Here is a 21,391-nt window from a genome sequence, read left to right as displayed (position 1 = left end):
TTAAAGGAATATTACACTTTTATTGTTTCACTTTAAGCATTATTAAAATCACTGCTCCCGAAAAAACGGCCGTTTTTAAAACTTTTTTTTGCATTGATACATGTCCCCTGGGGCTAAAATTAGCACTTTTGATTTTTCATGTTCGTGTCCCATAGACTTTCGCGCGTTCGAACAAATCTTTTGCCTGTTTGCATGTTCTGGTGCGAACCGAACGGGGGGGGGGTGTTCGACCCATCCCTAGTAGTTAAGCGTCGATTCAGGCTACATCTACTCCTTGAACTGTACCTTCTAGCTTCCCATGCGGTCCCTGAACTCACTTTTGTTGCCAGCAGTTTAGACATTAATGGCTGTGAGTTATTTTGAGGGGACAGCAAATTTACACTGTTATACAAGCTGTACACCCACTACTTTACATTGTAGCAAAGTGTCATTTCTTCAGTGTTGTCACATGAAAAGATATAATAAAATATTTACAAAAATGGGAGAGGTGTACTCACTTTTGTGAGATACTGTACTGACCAAGGTGGAGGGCAGAACCTAAAAAGTCCTGGAAAACACAGATCCTGTCCTAATCCTCTCCCTACCTGGGCAGTCTATACTGTCTAGCTATTGGTAACCCACCAAATAGCCACCTGCTTACATCCCTGTTACCAAGAGGAGAGAAATTAGGTAGTTTGCACATTGCACCACAGCAAAAATACAGTGCAGGGTCCGACGTATATATAAAATCCAGCTTGCAGCACCCCTTATAATGTGATGAGCTTTATATTTCAGAGCCCCAAAAGATGAAAGCCAGCAGTAAATAATTTAGATCAAGAAAGGGGAGGTAATCCATACACATGGGCCTCTGGTGTTAGGTGGAGCTCTAGCTGTCCAGGAGGAGATAAGAAGTTCTGTCAGCAACTGGGCAGGTGGGCCGAAACAAACAGACAGTCAAAAGCAAATACACATCACACACATGAGCAAACACAAACACATATCACAAACACAGACACACACAAACATACACATATATCATTCCTTTCTGTGGAGAGCGTTGAATAGGTGGCTGGTGGGCAGGGTCCAGAGTTTCTCGTTCTTCTCCAGAGTTTACACTAGAATCCACTGGCCCGCCCTTAGAAATTATGGAGCCAGGCCCCCTGTGATACTGAGACCACCCACAGGGGTCAGTGGGCCTGGAAAATAAGGTTTCCTTTTACCATGCCTATTGGTGGCCCTGCTTGTATTTCTGACCACTTTGGTGTGTCCAAGAGCTGATGCTACTAATGAAGTCCCCTCAAAACCTAGCAGCTTTTATATAAGTCACTTCATACATCATAAAGCCATGGCATCTGATAGTGGTAATAGAGACCTAATGCATGTGTTTGTGTGTGCTTTCCATTATAGACCAATGTTTGTTGCAAAGGCAGCATGATGTAAATTGCTGTTAACACACAAAGAAACCAAACACATTTACAAGTAATTACTATAATTAGAATTATGCCAACCTGTGTTTTAGGCTTTTTTATGACTTTTTTTCTTTGCTAGAGTAGATAGTAAAAGGACATAAGTTACGTGTTATGTCTCCCCTTCCTGTAATTTTTTCTTCTCACACAGAGAATGGACAGGCCAAGAAGAATAATTTTTGAAGATGAAGTTCAGCATTTAGAGGACGTGAAAGGAAAAGTCACCAAAACTATCCATTTCTTAGAGAAAGGCAGTGACTCTGGAGCTCTTAATCGCTCCATCCCCGCAGGTCACCGACCAAAGCCTCACGTGGTGCCGGATTATGTTCTGTAAGCATCTCATTTTTTATTATAGATTTGCATAAGTCATATGATGCACATACCTAGGGAAATTGTATCCTAATGTTGTATTCCCCCTAAATGTAAATACAATTCAAAGGGGAACTTGGGTAAAAACATGTTTAACATTAAACTTCTTCAGTATCCTTTAGCATTCTTGGTATTATGAGATATATGACATAAAGATAAGTAACAAAAACTGTTAAAATCTGATGGTTTTATTTCTGTCTGTGTTGCTGCTGGAGAGATCCCCACTTTCTGTCTGGTAAATCATTATTAGCAGGATGAGAAGTGGGGGGAAATTTCCCAAACAGATCCTAAGATAGCAGTAAAAATTTGACAAGGACACTAACCTTTCTCCAATCTATCAAAAACCAAGAAAAAAGTTTTGACTTAACAAACACACTAAGGGGTCTATTCATAAACATTTGTTGCACGAATGTCAGAAGCATTAGTGCAAGCTTAACAAGCCTAGTTTCAAAAAACTATACCACATTTTGGCTACTAGATGAAGCTAATTAATCTCTTAGAAAAATTCTGGTGATATTTAGTTCTGCTATATCTTATATATTTAGTTCTGCTATATCTTATATTTTAAGAACTCTAAACGCTTAGAAGTATATTTATAAAACATTTGTTACACAAATGTCAGAAGCATATATATATATATATATATATATATATATATATATATATATATATATATATATATATATATATATATATAGTCATGGCCAAAAATATTGGCACCCCTGCATTGCTGTCAGATATTGTACCACTTTACCCAGAAAATTGTTGTAATTACAAATGTTTAGCCATTCTCATGTTTATTTCTTTTGTTTGTATTGGAATGACACAAAAAAGGAAACAAAAAGCCAAATCTGAAAAAAATTCCATGTAAAACTCCAAAAATGGACTGGACAAAATGATTGGCACCCTTTGTCTTAAACCAACTTTCTGACACTGGGCCCTACATTGCACCCCAGAATTCGTTAGTAGTCTTTAGATTTCATAATGCCTTGCTCACGGTCAAGACATCCAGTGCCTGAAGCAGCAAAGCAACCCCAAAACATGTTAACCTCCACCATGTTTGACTGTAGGGACTGTATTCTTTTCTTTAAAGGTCTCATTTTTTCCTTAAAAACAGTAGGATGATGGGCTTTACTAAAAAGCTGTAATTTTGTTTCATCTGTCCACAGCACATTCTCCCAAAAGGATTTTGGCTTCCTGAGGTAAGTTTTGGCAAACTCCAATCTGGCTTTTTTATGTTTCTGTGTTAGCAGTGGGGTCCTCCTGGGTCTCCTACCATAGCCTCCCTTTTGATTCAGATGGAAACCTATAGTGCAAGCTGACACAGTTGTACCCTGTGCCTGAAGGTCAGCTTGAATTTGTGTGGGAGTTGATCAAGGTCCTTTATCCACCATTTGAACAATCTTTGATCAATTCTTCTCTTTTGTCCACGTCCAGAGAGATTAGCTACAGTGCCATGGGCTGTAAACTTCTTGACAATTTTGCGCACAGTGGACACAGGAACATTAAGATCTCTGGAGATGGACTTGTAACCTTGAGATGTTTCATGCTTTTCCACAATTTTTGTTCTCAAATCCTCAAACAATCTTTGCTGCTCTTTCTCTTCTCCATGCTCCGTGTGGCACACAGAAACACACAACAGAAAGGTTGAGTAATTTTTTCACCATTTTAACTGGTTGCCGGTGTGATTTCTTTATTGTCAGCACTTGTTCATTGATACAGATGAATTTAATTACAAATTACAGGAGCATCACAAACTGGGAATGCAATTATTGCTTACAATTTTGAGAAGGTGCCAATAATTTTGTCCAGTCCATTTTTTGCGTGGAATGTGTCAGATTTAACTTTTTGTTTCTCCACTTTTTTGTGTCTTATCAATACAAACCAAAAAAATAAACATCAGAATGCCTAAACATTTGTAATTACAACAATTTTCTGGGCGAAGTTCTGCATTATCTGACAGAAATGCAGGGGTGCCAATATTTTTGCGTGAAACCCCCACCATTGCCAGGAATGCAGCACCCACCATTGCCAGGAATGCAGCATCCCCATTGCTAGGAATGCAGCACCCACCATTGCCAGGAATACAGCACCCCCATTGCCATGAATGCAATGAATGCAGACTCACCATTGCCATCAGTGCAGCTTGATTGATGCCCATCCATCTGCAGCCTTGGAGGAGACAGGGAGGGGGCGGGACGAGCGCCAAAAGATTACATACAGTAAAAACTCCTGTTTTCTCGGCGGCCCCTTTAATAGAAAGCCCCCCTCTTTTGATGGACAGAACAGTCATCCAATGGCAGCACCGGGGACGGGACTTCCTATTACAGAGGCTGCCGTGTAAACAGGGAATACTCCTGTGTGTACGGCACTCGTCCCGCCTCCTCCCTATCCCCTCCAAGGCAGCCAGGATATATATCTTTTGTGGCCCCGGCGCTGGGAGATTGTTGGGGGCCACAAAAGATATATATATATGTCCAAATAACCATGCGGGCCGTTCAAAACCGGAAAGCGAGCTGGACTTTGGATATGCTTGCTCTATGGGGTTTAGGTCGGGTAAGTTTGCTGGCCAATCATGCACAGTGATACCATGATTATTAAACCAGGTATTGGTACTTTTGGCAGTGTGGGCAGGTGCCAAGTCCTGATGGAAAAATGAAATCAGCATCTCCACAAAGCTGGTCAGCAGAGGGAAGCATGAAGTGCTCTAGAATTTCCTGGTAGAGGGCTGCGCTGAGTTTGGATTGGATAAAACACAATGGACCAACACTAGCAGATGACATGGCTCCCCAAATCATCAAGGACTGTGAAAATGTTGCATTTCATTTGAAAATCAAGGTCCCAGAGCCTGGAGGAAGAGTGTAGAGGCACATAATCCAAGTTGCATGAGGTCCAGTGTGAAGTTTTCACAGTCAGCAATGATTTGGGGAGCCATGTTATCTACTGGTGTTGGTCCTTTGTGGTTTATCGAGTCCAAAGCCAGTGCAGCCCTCTACCAGGTAATTCTAGAGCACTTCATGCTTCCCTCTGCTGACCAGCTTTATGGAGATGCTGATTTCATTTTCCAGCAGGAATTGGCACCTGCCCACACTGCCAAAGTACCTACCTGGTTTAATAATCATGGTATCACTGTGCTTGATTGGCCACAAATTTGCCTGACCTAAACCCCATAGAGAATCTGTGGGGGTATTGTCAAGAGGAAGACGAGAGACACAGACCCAACAATGCAAACGGGCTGAAGTCCGCTATCAAAGCAACCTGGGCTTCCATAACACCTCAGCAGTGCCACAGGCTGGTCGCCGCATTGATGCAGTAATTCATGCAAAACTAACCCTGACTAAGTATTGAGTGCATATTATACTGTACATGGACATACTTTTCAGTAAGCCAACATTTCTATATTAAAAATCCTTTTTTTATTGTTCTTATGTAATATTCTAGTTTTCTGAGATACTGAATTCTGGGTTTTCACTAGCTGTAAGCCATAGTCATCAAAATTAAAAGAAAGAAATGCTTGAAATATATTGCTCTGTATGTAACGCATCTGTAAAAAAATATATGCGTTTCACTTTTTGAATTGAATTACTGAAATAAATTAACTTTTTGATGATATTCTAATTTTATGAAATGTACCTGCATATATTATATTTTATGCATTTGCATCACTATATAAATGTTAAGCGATAGAGAGGGTTAGTATTTTCATTGAGGCAAAGGGTATGATTTATTAATTTTGGCACTACTTTTCTTTATTAGTATACATATCTGTAGTGTTTAGGGAGCACACTGTTAGCCCTGGTTCACACCAGTACGATTTGTCATGCAATTTGACAGTTCAAGTCGCACCCTATTGCCGGCAATGGAACCGGTCAAATGATTTGCTATTTAAGTCGCAGCGACTTTGAAAAAGGTTCCTGCACTACTTTTTTGCTAAATTATTGTGACTTGCATTGACTTCTGTTAAATGAAGTTGCAAGCCTAAATTAAATTGGAGGTCCAAATCGCCTGATCTGTGGCTTTGAAATCATGCTGAAGTAGCGCGATTTCAAAGCCGCACTGGTGTGAACCAGGCCTAAAGCAGCTGCTGGGATTTTTTTAGGAAAGGGATAAGAAGAGCACAGGTAATAATTTAAACCTGCTGTAACTCTAGACCTCAAGACCTCTAGACCTTTAGACCTCACCTCAAAAGGTGAGGTCTAGAGTGATTTGGCGAAGTCTTGCTTTTTCAAGGACATTATTGCAACACATCATAACATGTTCATACAGCATACCTATTATTAAACTACATTAAAAATGTCTACTTCATTTCAATCTATTTAGAAACAAATGCAAGTTTATTATAACTCAAAAATATAAGAATACTTTTCGCTAGCAATTAAAATTTTCCAGTGGTAAATTGTAGTAAATCCTGTAAGTGGATGAGCAGTACTGATTGTGTGAGATGCCTGTGTTTTACAGAAAATATCCAGACATCCAGAGTCCAGAGGAGCGGGAAAATTATAAAGCCGTTTTTAATGACCAATATGCTGAGTATAAGGAGCTTTACAACGAGGTGAGAGCAGCATTACTGAAATTCAAAGAGCTGGACAGTATGATGGAAAAAATAACTAGTGGACCTCAGAGTAAGAAGGTGAGTCCAAATAGGAGTCATTTTATCATCACTTAAGTTGGCCTTACTTGTTTATTAGAATGGGACATCCTGTATCCCGACCAACTTCTTTGCAATTCAGCTGACATTTAGCAACTATCTTTTCTATCCTTTTTTCCCATAGAAAAGGGAAGGAGAGGCACCTATCAAACATTTAGATGAGATTTTAAGGTTATATATTTTCATATACAATGGAAGGTTCTTCAAATGATTGCAATTGATTGTTAGTGCCCTCCATAAATGGCTATGCTTACTCATGCTCTAATATAGTGAACATTCTACCCCATATACCTTAGATAATTTCCTTGTCTCTTCTCTATTCTCCATGTTCTTCAAATAGCTAATGAGGTGCTACAATGAACGGTTAACCACTTTGTGTTTGAGAACCTATTCTCATGCAGCACTAAAAATGTTCCTGCATAATCTGTTTTAAATCCCAACATATAGTATGTGGGTGCTAATATTAAATTAGATGTTGTATACTGATACAAACCCCAAAAGTTCCATGAGCCCAGCTACTCGATTCTAGTTTGACTTGCAGGCACTGACTGAATTTCAATCTATCGATCGACTTGTGTAGAAACAGCCTGTTAGTAAACATCAAGAGTTTTTATGGGGGAATCAAGTCATTTTTTCTTTCGCTCAACCAGTTAGTTGAACAAAAAAAAGACTCATGTATGGCCAGCCTAAAGAGATCAATAGTATGCAAGCTCTTGGAGGGGATGATAAGGAACTATATACAAGATTTTAGTAATGAGAACGGTATCATTAGCAGTAATCAGCATGGATTCGTGAAGAATCGTTCTTGATAAACCAATCTATTAACCTTCTATGAAGAGGTGAGTTGCCATCTAGATAAAGGAAGGCCCGTAGACGTGGTGTATCTGGATTTTGCAAAAGCATTTAACACAGTTCCCCATAAACGTGTGCTGTACAAAATAAGGTCCATTGGCATGGATCGTAGGGTGAGTACATGGATTAAAAACTGGCTACAAGGGCGAGTTCAGAGGGTGGTGATAAATGGGGAGTACTTGGAATGGTCAGGGGTGGGTAGTGGGGTCCCCCAGGGTTCTGTGCTGGGACCAATCCTATTTATTTTTGTTTCATAAATGAGCTGGACGATGGGGTAAACAGTTCAATCTCTGTATTTGCGCTACTGCTGCTAACAAAGCAAACAGATTATCATTAAATTATTATAGCATTAAAAAGGGGATCAACACCAGAGATAAAACGATAATTCTCCCGCTCTACAAGACTCTGGTTCAGCCGCACCAAGAGTATGCTGTCCAGTTCTGGGAACCAGTCCTCAGGAAGGATGTACTGGAAATGGAGCGAGTAAAAGGAGGGCAACAAAGCTAATAAAGGGTCTGGAGGATATTAGTTATGAGGAAAGGTTGCGAGCACTGAACTTATTCTCTCTGGAGAAGAGACGCTGAAGAGGGGATATGATTTAAATTTATAAATACCGTACTGGTGACCCCACAATAAGGATAAAACTTTTTCGCGGAAGGGAGTTTAACAAGACACTTGGCCACTAATTAAAATTAGAAGAAAAGAGGTTTAACCTTAAACTACGTACAGGGTTCTTTACTGTAAGAGCGGCAAGGATGTGGAATTCCCTTCCACAGGCTGTGTTATCAGCGGGAAGCATCGATAGTTTCAAAAAACTATTAGATAAGCATCTGAACGACCACAGCATACAGGGATACACAATGTAATACTGACATATAATCACACACATTAGTTGGACTTGATGGACTTGTGTCTTTTTTCAACCTCACCTACTATGTAACTATATAACTAAATTTAGGAGCTTACAGTGAAGGAAAAAAGTATTTGATCCCCTGCTGATTTTGTACGTTTGCCCACTGACAAGGAAATAATCAGTCTATAATTTTAATGGTATGTTTATTTTAAAGAGAGAGACAGAATAACAACAAATATATCCAGAAAAATGCATTTCAAAAAAGTTATAAATTGGTTTGCATTTTAAAGAGTGAAATAAGTATTTGATCCCCTATCAATCAGCAAGATTGCTGGATCCCAGGTGTCTACTAAACAGGTAACGAGCTGTGATTAGGAGCACTCCCTTAAAGGGAGTGCTTCTAATCTTGGCTTGCTACCTGTATAAAAGACACCTGTCCACAGAAGCAAACAATCAATCATATTCCATTCTCTCCACCGTGGCCAAGACCAAGGAGCTGTCCAAGGATGTCAGGGACAAGATTGTGGCCCAAGATTGTCGCCAAGCAGCTTGGTTGAGTGTTACAACAGTTGGTGCGATTATTCGCAAATGGAAGAAACACAAAATAACTGTCAAGGATCTCACCTTGTAGCGTTTCAATGATCATGAGAACGGTGAGGAATCAGCCAGGAACTACATGGGAGAATCGTGTCAATGATCTCAAGGCACTTGGGACCATAGTCTCAAAGAAAACAATTGGTAATACACTACGTCTTGAAGGACTAAAATCCTGCAGCACCTGCAATGTCCCCCTGCTCAAGAAAGCACATGTACAGGCCCGTCTGAAGTCTTCTAATGAACATCTAAATGATTCTGAGGAGAACTGGATGTTGTGGCCAAATGAGACCAAAATCATGCTCTTTGGCCTCAACTCAACTCACCGTGTTTGGAGGAGGAGGAATGCTGCCTATGACCTCAAGAACACCATCCCCACCATCAAACATAGAGGTGGAAACATTATGCTTTGGCTGTGTTTTTCTGCTAAGGGGACAGGACAACTTCACCGCATCAAAGGGATCATGGACTGAGCCATATACCATCAAATTTTGGGTGGGAACCTCCTTCCCAAAGCCAGGGCATTGAAAATGAGTCATGGATGGGTATTCCAGCATGACAATAACCCAAAACACACGGCCAAGGCAACAAAGGAGTGGCTCAAGAAGAAGCACATGAAGGTCCTGCAGTGGCCCAGCCTGTCTCCAGACCTTAATCCCATAGAAAATATGTGGAGGCAGCTGAAGGTTCGAGATACCAAACATCAGCCTCGAAACCTTAATGACTTGGAGAGGATCTGCAAAGAGGAGTGGGACAAAATCCCTCCTGAGGTGAGTGCAAACCTGGTGGCCAACTACAAGAAATGTCTGACCTCTGTGATTGCCGACAAGGGTTTTTGCCACCAATTACAAAGTCATGTTTTGCAAAGGGGTCAAATACTTATTTCATGCAAATCAATTTATAACTTTTTTGAAATGCATTTTCCTGGATATTTTTGTTGTTATTCTATCTCTCACTGTTAAAATAAACCTACCATTAAAATTATAGACTGATCATTTCTTTGTCAATGGGCAAACGTACAAAATCAGCAGGGGGTCAAATACTTTTTCCCCTTACTGTATGTTATAAGTTAAAGTAAAACTTTGAATATTTTGGATAGAGTAAGGGAGAGTTATAACCCCTGTCATATTTTTTTTGACCATGTGTGTTCCATTTCAGAGATTCCTCTTCACTTCCTGTCCCATAGCCAAACAGGAAGTGAGAGAAAACCCCTGCAATTGAAGGAGAATTATTTGGGGACCCCCAGGTCACCAGAACTAGTGTCCCCATTGGAAGATTACCCCTCTATTACTTATCTGGGGACAACCCAAAACTTAGGATTTTCTTTTACTTACACTTTCAATAATAATAGTAAACAGGACAATTAGAGATGGTGAATCTCCTTAAGGGGGGGGGGGGGGGGGGGCTTTAGTTATACTTTAAATGTCAATACAGGATCATTTCTGAGTATAAACACATGGACAGTCGTAAGTGATAATGGAATATCAAAATGAGCAATATAGTGTCTATCTGTCCTTCTTTCAGTGGTTATTAAGTCTGCTAATTATTGGTAAATAATGTATGCATTTATGGCCTGCTGTTGTTTCCCTATGTCTGGATAATATAAGAAATAACTAATATTTAGTACATCTTTGAAATACATGCATATTCATCCAAGTTTAGGGGTACATTGTACTCCTACTCATAGGCACAAAAAAGTAAACAGTAAATAAAGACACCTACATATTTTTTGAAAAGTCCTTAATATTATGAAAATCAAAACATGTACATCAATTATTAATCACGTCATCCCTCAATCAGGATGAACTAAAAAAAAAAAAAAAAAAAAAAGAATAAATCTCATTGACTGATGGACATGTCCAATCCTGTTGCTGACCCTGCTGCTAAAATTATACAAAGGGGTGGGTCTCCCAGATAATGTAATTGGCCAAATATGGCCATGGACATATTTTGTCAATGTCATTGCCCAGATATGGCCATGTGGCCTTATGTGGTTAGTGATGTCATGCTCTCCCCACACGTTTGTTTACATGGCCAGGGATCTCTAGCCAGTAAATTAATGAAGCTGGATGACTTAACTAGTTGCTAAGAATGTGGCAGGTGCCTGCACCCATTGCTTTCTTGGCAACCATTGACAGAAAGAAAGCTGTCGTATATAGTAGTGGTAAAATTTCCACTGCTACATTGGATGTGTGTCTCCTGCTGCAAGCAAGAACAGCCAATATTTGTTCCAAACCTGTGTTTGGACTGAACCTTGAGCTCCTCCAAAGCTACAAGTCAGGTTCTTGTTTTCTTAGAAAAAGGAATCTTGAAATTTCAGCGCTTAATATTCACAACAGTGCCATGTTTCTTTTTCCCATGCCTTGTATAGCAATCTTAGTGATTGTCAGTAGTTTAAATTTTATTTTTAATAACATATGCATACTTTGTTTAAAAAATACAATATAGAGAAAAACATCTGTGTTAAACAGAAAACTATTACAGACCCATTCAAATCAGTGTGCTGTACCACCAAGCGTGTTACGCACATTACGTGGCTTGGTGCGCTGCAGTGCCATTCATTGATTCTGACTGGCTCCCCAATGCACCTTCCCAATCAACGTGCACTGCAATGCACGGTAAAGCACACTACCATGCTTCGTGTTGCACTGAGGTACACAAAATACTGCTGGTCTGATTTTAGGTCAAATGTAGAGCATTAGGCCATCCATTCAAATGACTGGGATACCTTAATGTGTGTCAAAATGTCATTAACAGACATGCTTGAAAGGCCTGCTGTGAACATTAGTTGTTTGAAAGGGTCCTAATATAAAGACTTAATCTGATTCATTTCATTTTTAGCAGTGTCTTTTTTCAATGTCACAGGCACCAGACAGGATAAAAGTAATCGCTGAAAAATACGAGAAGAAAAAAAATGTAAGTACATTCAAAGTATATTCACAGTTTGGACCATGTCTAATTGAAGAGTTGTGGTTTTACTGGACATAATAATATGCACACTGTACATGCCCGCATTGCCAATAACATCATTATTTTTAGTAAATAACTGAAGCCTTAAGCCTCTCACTCCTTGATTAAAAAAAACTAATCTGGTTCTCTCTGCCCTTCAGAAATAGCCTTTTTAACATTGGAGACATTCATCTCTCTCAACTCTTGCCTTCAAAGTGGGATTCCTTGTAGCCAACACATCGGTAATGCCAGTGGCTGAACAGGTGGCCTCATCTTGCAAGGAACTCATTTTTTATTTTTGCATAGAATCAGGGTGGGGACCTAGGCCTAGGACTCCCTTTTTCTAATGGTATTACCCAGGTTGCATTGACGTCCCTGCTCATGTTTGATTCAGCAAGGAAGGGACAACCTTAGGAGTAAAAACATTAAACAATGTAAATTAAAAGAAATAACCAAATGTGTAAACACTTAAATAATAAATTATTGTCTCTGTAACTTTTTTTTCCCAGGAAGTCCTGATTTAAGATAGGGAAGGCAACCTATGGCTGTAGGATTCCTGCCCGTTTAACCCCCCCCCCCCTCTATTTGCTGCTGCCTACCTGTCCCCCTGCATTGTGGAAGGGAAGGTAGCTTTTTTTAGTTTTGCATTGCTGTCCCTGCCCATGTTTGCTTCGCCGGGGCAGATAGCCTTTGGCCATAGGTTTGTACACTAAAATTTGCTGCTGCCTGCCCTTTTCCCACACTTGGTAATATACTGTCACCTAGTTTATTTCGCATACCATGAGGTAATGGAAACAATGAAAGACATATACAAGTGTAGAACCTTAAAATGATCATGTGAATTCATTGAACACCTCCCTGAGATAAGAGCCACCTCTACAAAAAGTACATATATTATCAATCAATTAGTTAATTGTAACACCAGATTTGTGGTATACATAACCATTTGCAACATGTGTAAGATCTAATGTAGGCCGTATGACAAGGATAGTTTGTGATAGATTAAGAGACCACTTGCGTCATATAAGATCAAATAAAAGAGAAAATTTAGCAAAACGTTTTATAGATGCACATGATAAGGACACTGGGTCTTTGAAAATACAGGTTGTGACGAACCCTTGTCCTCAACAGGACTATGTCCGCCGTAAATGCTCTCTCTGTCCGGTACCACACGATCCAAGATCTTTTAGCACACCCAGTCACCAGTCGTAACACAGTGTAGGGTGAACAACAACATTAAACTGATTTATTATCACACTTGTACACAACAGGTATCCAACTCGGGACCATCACCCCACCCCTTGGAATTCAGGGCGGGGTAAGCTGTCCAATCGGCAAGGAGAGCTGTTGGAGGAATCCCCCCCCACAGCCAGGGCAGACAGAGATAATAAAACAATGGAATACAACCACACCCCAAACGATCTCAGTAAAAGAGTCCAACAGCATGAGACAACACACAATATATACATATGTACAATGCTCCAGTGTGGCTGTAAAGATAGTCCGACTTGTACAGATCCCATGACAGTGCTTAGCTCCCTATCCCAATTTTGACAATTCTATTAGCCTTGAAAATGGCCATAATTGATTATCGAGAATCACCTCACACAGACTTCAGTTTTAAAGTGGTTCTAAAGTCTAATGCCCCGTACACACGGTCGGACATTGATCGGACATTCCGACAACAAAATCCATGGATTTTTTCAGACGTATGTTGGCTCAAACTTGTCTTGCATACACAGGGTCACACAAAAATCCAATCATTCTGAACGCGGTGACGTAAAACACTTACGTCGGGACTATAAACGGGGCAGTAGCCAATAGCTTTCATCTCTTTATTTATTCTGAGCATGTGTGGCACTTTGTGCGTCGGATATGTGTACACACGATCGGAAATTCCGACAACGGATTTTGTTGTCGGAAAATTTTATAGCCTGCTCTCAAACTTTGTGTGTCAGAAAATCCGATGGAAAATGTGTGATGGAGCCTACACACGGTCGGAATTTCCGACAACAAGGTCCTATCACACATTTTCCGTCGGAAAATCCGACCGTGTGTACAGGGCATATCTGTTTTTACCTTAATGCATTCCCTGCATTAAGGTAAAAAACTCCCCGATAACTGTTTCACCCCCACCCCCAATTCCTAAACACTTACCTGGTTCCTGTCACTGCTCCATCGCTGTCCCGTCTGCAGCACTGTCATATGCTCCTGTTGCTGTCAGTCAAATCCTTAGGAGGATAGTGAGGAGTGTGGCTGAGTTGCGCTGTGTGTGTCTACGGATACACACAACCCGGCTCAGGAGCTTACTTGTTTGGGTTCCCCCAAAGCACCCCTCTTGCTATGGAGGCATTTTCAGAAAGAAGGAGGGGACAGAGCCGGCGGTGGACCACCATAGAAGTGGTAAGGAACCATATCAATGTTTGAACTTCAAGCTTGGCTCGACAAAACTATCCCCCCACACACATATAAACTAAACCCAAACACATTCACTCATCCTTAGTAGAGTTTCAATCAACACTAAGTTAATTTATTAATAAATTAAGCATTTAGTGTGGGAATGCTTGGACAGTAAACATAGGTTTATACTCTACAAAATTGCTAAAAAGTAAACTGAAAAAAACGGAGTTAAGAAAAATATAGGCAGATTCAATGTGCTACTTGGTCTTTTTCTGTTGTTACCCATCTATATTTCTACAAAATGTGCATCCTCCAGCATTAAAGATCCTCACCACCACTTTTTTTAATCTACTTTATTTTTTCAGTTTTTCTATCTCACACTTATTCTACATACTTCTTCTACATTCTACATACCTTTAAAATTGAAAAGTGTAATTTACATTGCAGCTGACTAGCTTAAAGAAAACTTTGGCTCCTCTCTTGATTGCAAACACCAAATTTATTTAAGGCTTCACTGTAGGAAGACAATATTTGACTAACTGCACAGATTCTCTTGTCAAAAATTAACTAATATTAATAGCAAAACCATGATAAATTACTAAATAATGAAAAAAATAAAGAAAGATGAAGCACCTTTTTTACTATTGTCTGACCATTGTAACTTATTTGTTAGATTCTTTTTTAACTAGGTCAGTTCCATGAAAACGGCCAGCAGCAGAAGTTGAACCATTATTTAGGAAATATAAAAACTGAGCACTGAGAAACTATAGACCAGTAAACTTGACTTCTGTGATTTGCAAATTATTTGAAGTTACCACAAATTTAGGGATGATATACAAAAATATTTAACAGTATAATATATGTGTGAGTGGTGTGATTCTATAGATAGAGAATTCTGCAATTTGATTTTGTGCCCCATAACTGTCTGGAACAGAAGCAAATGGCACAAGGAGTGAGCAAGTATATCTATCTGTACATGGGGAAAAACTGAATAAATTACTTAAAGCGGGGGTCCACCTATCTATTGTTTTTTTTTTTTGGAGTTCATTCACAAACTTTTCTTCTCATGATTATCTACTCACATGTTCTGTGTAATAAGTCCGCCTGTGTCCGATTTCATTGTAAAGAATAACTTATAAAATTCACTGAAGGCGGTTTCCATCTTCATTGTGGGCATTTGAAGCCCACAAGCATGTATTTCCTGGATGCAGTGAATGCTGTGCTCCCAGCATTCACCGAGATGTTGTGATGACGCTGTTGCACAATGCATGCTGGGAAGCCTGAGACTAGCTCCTAGGGGACTGTGGGAGGTCTGGGAGAGGCTAGAAACACGCCTACTCCCATGGGAGGAAAACCAGGAAGTGCTAAGAAGATTAGAAAAAAAAAAGTAATTACGGTGATTTAAATTTTTTTACACAGCATGTCAGCATCTAGGCAAGGAAGAGAATGCATAGAGATAATGTTCAAAATTTGGGTGGAACCCCGCTTTAAAGGATAAAGAGCATGTTGTGTTAATTGTCTATATGGGGGTGCAGTCAGCAGCGGTGACTCATCTATCTGGCTTCTCTTTTCTTCCTGCTCTTCTGTTGGTACTCCTCATGCACCTACCTATTTAGTAGTCTTCTCTTTTTTTTCATCTTGATATTCCCATGAAACTCTTATTATTTTTATCTTGCATTCAATATCTAAAGCCAAGCTCTTTTTACTTTGGAGAGAGTAAGGAATTGTTAAAAACCACAGTCACTTTTGAACTTTTTTGCAGACGTTGTCCCATTGGGAAGATTTCCCTTTAATTCCTGTCCTGTAGACACAGCAGTAAGGAAGATTTACTAAAACTGGTGCACACAGAATCCGTTGCTTCTGTGCATAGTAACCAATCAGCTTCTAGGTCAAAACGTAATTAATCAAGCTGAACTTAGAAGCTGATTGGTTACTATGCACAGCTGCACCAGATTCTGAGTGCACCTGTTTTAGTAAATCTCCCTCAAACCCCCCCCCCCCCGTGTGCCCAGTTGTGAAAGTTCCCCTCTATTCTGGTGACAACTCAAATGTTTGCATTTTCCGATCACTTTTGGAACCGGAATCAAATAAAGGGATGAAGGGATGAATCCCCCTAACAGGGACATGCACATAAAAGAAAAACTCACAGGAGTTCTAACACCTCGCTATTTCACACAAAACTTGGAGTTCTGACATCTCACTATTCTATCCAAAACCAAAAATAGTTTGGTCCATAGATACACTTTGCTTTTTGACCAGTTTTGTAACAATAAAATATGCAAATAAACATCAAGAAAAAGTATAGGAAACTGAAGCATGTAAACAAATGAAACAATTAGTTCCTTCAAGTGTTACTGATGCTAGAATGATCCAAGGAACTGAACAGTGAACTTTGGTGTATTGAAACATTCCTAGGAGAGTTTGGTCAGCTGACTATCCAGGTTAGGAACTTGATGTGCCATGATTGTGTAATTACCCCCTGTTGTCTTTTTCTTTTTCTCAGGATCCTGCATTCATAGAGAAACGGGAGCGCTGTGTCTATTTAAAGGAGAAATTAAGCCATATCAAGAAGCAGATTCAAGTCTATGATCAGCGTGAAGGATCTGTATATTTCTGAAATATGACACACAAACCACTGAGAACAATGCATTTAAGATATCCAGAAGTTGATCCAGAAGTTGATCCAGAATTGCAGACCAAATTTGAAGAAAGTGAGAGAGAGAGGGAAAAAGAAAGACATAGAGGACTGATTTACTAAAGCAGCCCTTCCCAATCTTTTTACCACAGAGGAACCAATGAAATAATTTTCATGTCTCAGGGCACCCTCAGCTAAATTTAATTAAACATGGTCAGAGGAAAGAATGTCTCTTACATTGGTGATCATCAAGAAGAATGCCTCCCATAAAAACAATTAAATGATCATCGGCGTCCTGCTGCTGGCTCTGCCAAGTGGCCTTGGACCCAGAATTATAAAGGCACATCAGATGGGAGGTCAGTCAGCCACAGCTCAAGGAACCTCTGGAGGAACCCTAGCTGAGAATGGCTGTACTAAAGGAATAGAAGCTGTTTACTTAGCAAAGTGAATGTTAGTAAATAAGGTAAAAGTACCCAATCATATGCAAAGGAAAAAACCCCTGGATTTTTTTGCTACAACATGATTGGTTTATTTATACAGCTTCGCATTATTCACTAATCTCAGTGAATGTTGACTTTATTATGCAAACAGTCTCTATCCCTTAAGTGAGTTAACCCAAGTTTACTACTGTGCACTACAATGCCAGCTAGACTCTAATTGCTATAGACAACATTCATTTTTACAAACCACAAGCGTAAACTAGGCCTGGCTTACAGATTTTGATTAGCAACACATTTCAGTTTAGTGTGAATAAGAAATCTGTCAATATGGGGCTAAATTAAAATCACTGAGCAATACCAAATTGACTGTATAGTTTAGGACATGACTGCTCAGTTAGAATGTATTGATACATTACTGTGTATTTATGTATATAAATATTTTTCAAAAATTCTGTTTATAGTGTTATGTATAAGTTTTATAACCGTAACACGTTTTTATCTTTATCCTCCTATTGCTTTTCAATTGAATGTTGTAAATATTTTCAGATAATGATTTATTTATGGCTTTTCTTTGAAGAACTTATTGCTTCATGGACAATTAAAGTCCCACCATAACCTTCTTCTATGCCTCCAGTCCATAAGAGCATATAAGCAGCCCATAGTTGCTTTGATTTTCTTTCCTTACACTATGGGTGGAAGGAAAGGAAATCGCTCAACTCTCTCATCAACACAGTCAGTGTTGATGGGGGAATGCGGCCTGCAGTGCTCTTGTGTTCTGTTGGGGGGAGGGGGGTTTGGTAAGGGAGTCTTCCCAGCAGGCAGAACACAATGATTAAAGCAGAGTTCCACTCAAATTTTTAAATTAATCTTACCCCTTCAGTTAATTGCATAGATGTTCAAATGCCGCACGAAATTTTTTTTTATCGCTGTAATTACCTTTATATTGTACTTTATTGTGGCACTTCCTGTCTCTCCTCCCATGGGAGTAGGCATGTTTATTGCCTTTCCCCGGCGCCGCACTGTCTCCTGGGAGCTTAGTGTCAGGCTTCCCAAGATTCAGTGCGGAAACAATGACACCCAGGAAATCAATGCTTGTGGACTTCACATGCCCACAAGCAAGATGGAAACAGCCAACATCACATTTTTTAAGTTATTCTTCAGTACGAAAACAGACAGAGGCAGAAATATTACACCCAAACTGTGAGTATTATTTTGGGATTAGCAAAGTGTCTCAATGACCTAAAAAAAAAAAAAAAAAGATTGGTCGCCGGACTCCCACTTTAATGCTACCAGCTTCAGCTGCCAGCAGTAATTGCATGTAAAAAATCCAATAGGCTGGTTGTACCCAAGTCGATTGATGGATGAACTTTGATACAATCAGCTTGGCCATACATTATTCGAATCTCAGCCAGTCCCTGCTAAACAGGCCAAATTTTGATCCATGTATGACCAGCTTATGTCATGTTCTGTTCCCTGGCTGTATTGTGCAATAAAATCACCATATGGTTGTTTGTGCTGGCTGTCAGCTCCACCCCAGGCTGAAGCCCAATTTATGGACATTCCAATGGGGCAGCTACAGCACAACATTCTATCCACAGTCCTCCTCTATGTACTAGATGCGACCTTGTGTTCTGATCTGGTTGTGTCTGATTTAGCCCACGTTCACATCGGGTCATTTTCAGATACTATTTGACATGTCAAAGTGCATGTCAGCTGCCTTTTGCTGGCATGGCACTGTCCGAATCGGTGCAACGCCGAATTTGCGGCACTGCACCGATTCCCAAAAGTAGTTCTTGCACTACTTTTGGGGACTTCAGGGGGAATTTGAATTGACATCTGTGCATGAACTCACACAGATGTCTGTCAAATCGCCCCTGAAGTCGCACTGAAATGCCGGTTTGAAATAGTGAGAGTTCAACTGAACTTGCAAGATTTCAAACCTGCCCTCAGTGTGAATGTGGGCTTACACATTATCAGCATGATATGCTAGCTGGTACAACTGTAAGTACACTTGGTACTGAACCTGTAGGCTTGTCTGTGTACCTTGACAGCAGGGCTCCCTAGGTAATTCAACAAGCAGAGATGGCTAACGTCTGATAAGCTGTGTAGGAAAGCATATCTTCTATGGGTAGAATGAAGGGGCACCTACATCTCATACCAGATCATTTGTGCAGTTGCCCTGTGCAAGATCCTTTCCATTATCTCCATCTGTCTGAACTGTGTCACCACCCCTTCAATTCTGTGTGTCCTGTCACTGAAAAGCTAATTATGCATTTGACTAGTTTGGGGCAGGTTTGTTGATAAGTGGTTTCAGGAGGGGGCACACCGTTGACTACACTAGTTCAGCAACCATAACACTGATCAAAAAAGGACAAAGTGCTTCATGTACTGTGTCTCCTGGGAACCTAGAGGCAAGATGGTGATGAGATTTCTTCTTTAATTACTTCAACCGTTAAAATTGTGATCTCACCTGGCTACTTCCTAAGATATTCCCTTTTTCTTTAGTATTACAGTAATACTGTCTTTGTTTTCCACAATACTTAACAACAGTGGAACATTAACTACTTAATCCTACCACTGCAACAGTTTTCTTAAGCTAATGTTGAACTTCAGGCAAACAGATGAACACACATAAGAAATACATATACCTATCAAAAGATTTGCATTGCTGTCCTTCCAGTTCTACAGATTTACAGCTCTGATACCACAGCAAAGCTATTTTGCAGTTCAATAACACTTAAGCCTAGTACACACAATCAGTGTGACAGCTCACACTGACAGCTCAGGTCGGAGCCATTATACCAACAATCCGATGTTAGTTCATCGATCTACCCCTGCTGAGCTATTGTGTTCTGACAGGGGGATGGCCCTCCGGCAGAACATTCCAGTCAGCCCTCTCTGCCATTGGCTGAGCGCGCTTATTGTAAGCCGTTCGGCTGCTGGTTTTCCAGCATGCTTGGACCAGCTGCCATACCCACAGCCTGAATGTCGGATGATTTTTATTGAACCGGCTGATGTCACCCGGCATTCAACCCATGTATACTAATTTACAGGTCTCCTTCTCACCTCAGCTATATGCATGGACAGTGAAATGGGAAGCAACACACCGATGACCTAATCTCTTTGTCAGTCTGCTTACTTTTCCTATCTGCATGCTCCTTGTGCTAAAGCACACTGCATCTCCCATTAAACAGTCTGAGCTCTGCTGTACAATTGACTTCAAGAGACTGATATCAAACCAAATTTGGGTACTTACAATACTTGCATTAAAAATATACATTTATTAATGAATTAATGAATACAGAGCTGCATTTATTGTGTGTAATAACGAAGTCCAACTCCAAGCACAAGAAAAAAAATCCACAGCAAGAGTTAACTGCTCGTTAAGTCTTGGGGTAGAGGAATAAGCTATAATTCTTACCCTATTCCTCGTTCTGATAGGCTTGCTTCATCTGTGTGTCTGGTCCCCCAAAACCCTCTTTATAATGCACTCTTGGCAGTGGTTGCATGTGTGTCTCCTCCCATACAGTTTAGTCCTGCATTGTACTTGATGATGCTGATGGACCACCCACAGTCCAGAGTGTCAGGGAGGAGAACATAGCACCGGAACAAGAAATATGGTAAGTGATAAAGCCTCTTACTCTACCCCCTACAATAGTACTTTTTTCATCCTTTTCCATTTTTTCCCAGTCAGAAGTTCAGCTTTAAAAACACTTATCAAACAATAAAAACACAAAAAAAAGTAAAAAGTTTCAGTGTATTACTTTTTTCTATTTAATAAAATTGCTTGCAGTATGTTGTGTTTGAATGGTCTCTGTTTTTGTGTATATTGTATGTATGTAATGTATGAACACCGCACAGCACTGCTTTAGTTGTTAATGTTATAACTGTAATATTGGTAACCTATACTGTAAAGATGTCCATAGATGGATCAAAATTCTGCTGGTTCAGCAGGAACTGGCCAAATTTCGATCCATGTGTGGGGGTATCCCTGTTCTTTCGAACAAAGAAACTGGAAAACCTTTTTTCTGATCAGTGTATTTTGACAGTGGCAGGCCCCACTGTCAGAATACAATGTCCTGGCAGGAGGATTCCTCCATTTATCTCGTGTGTGATGGAGGAACCTGTTCATTTTTTTCGTGCATCCCAAAAAACAAAAAAAAAAAAACATCTATGGCCAATTTTACCTCTCAGTGTCTAATTGCT

At 40.0% G+C, this 21,391-nt stretch overlaps 1 protein-coding gene across 2 annotated transcripts in view; it reads left to right on the top strand.

The window, feature by feature from the left end:
• OCEL1 (occludin/ELL domain containing 1) overlaps positions 1-20,476 on the top strand; it is a 33,549-nt gene extending 13,073 nt beyond the window's left edge. Inside the window, exons 3-7 of one of the 2 annotated variants that reach the window (XM_073593153.1) lie at positions 1,597-1,775; positions 2,984-3,016; positions 6,273-6,444; positions 11,627-11,677; positions 16,614-20,476. In XM_073593153.1, coding sequence (XP_073449254.1) covers positions 1,597-1,775; positions 2,984-3,016; positions 6,273-6,444; positions 11,627-11,677; positions 16,614-16,727 — 549 coding nt within the window. In that variant the 3' untranslated portion in view covers positions 16,728-20,476. The remainder of the gene's footprint in view (positions 1-1,596; positions 1,776-2,983; positions 3,017-6,272; positions 6,445-11,626; positions 11,678-16,613) is intronic. The other variant, XM_073593145.1, reaches the window with a different exon arrangement.
• Positions 20,477-21,391: the final 915 nt, after the last annotated feature.

This window comes from Aquarana catesbeiana, linkage group LG01 (assembly GCF_042186555.1).
Source record: "Aquarana catesbeiana isolate 2022-GZ linkage group LG01, ASM4218655v1, whole genome shotgun sequence".
Lineage (NCBI taxonomy): Eukaryota > Metazoa > Chordata > Amphibia > Anura > Ranidae > Aquarana > Aquarana catesbeiana.
This window is presented reverse-complemented; position numbering and strand designations above follow the sequence as displayed.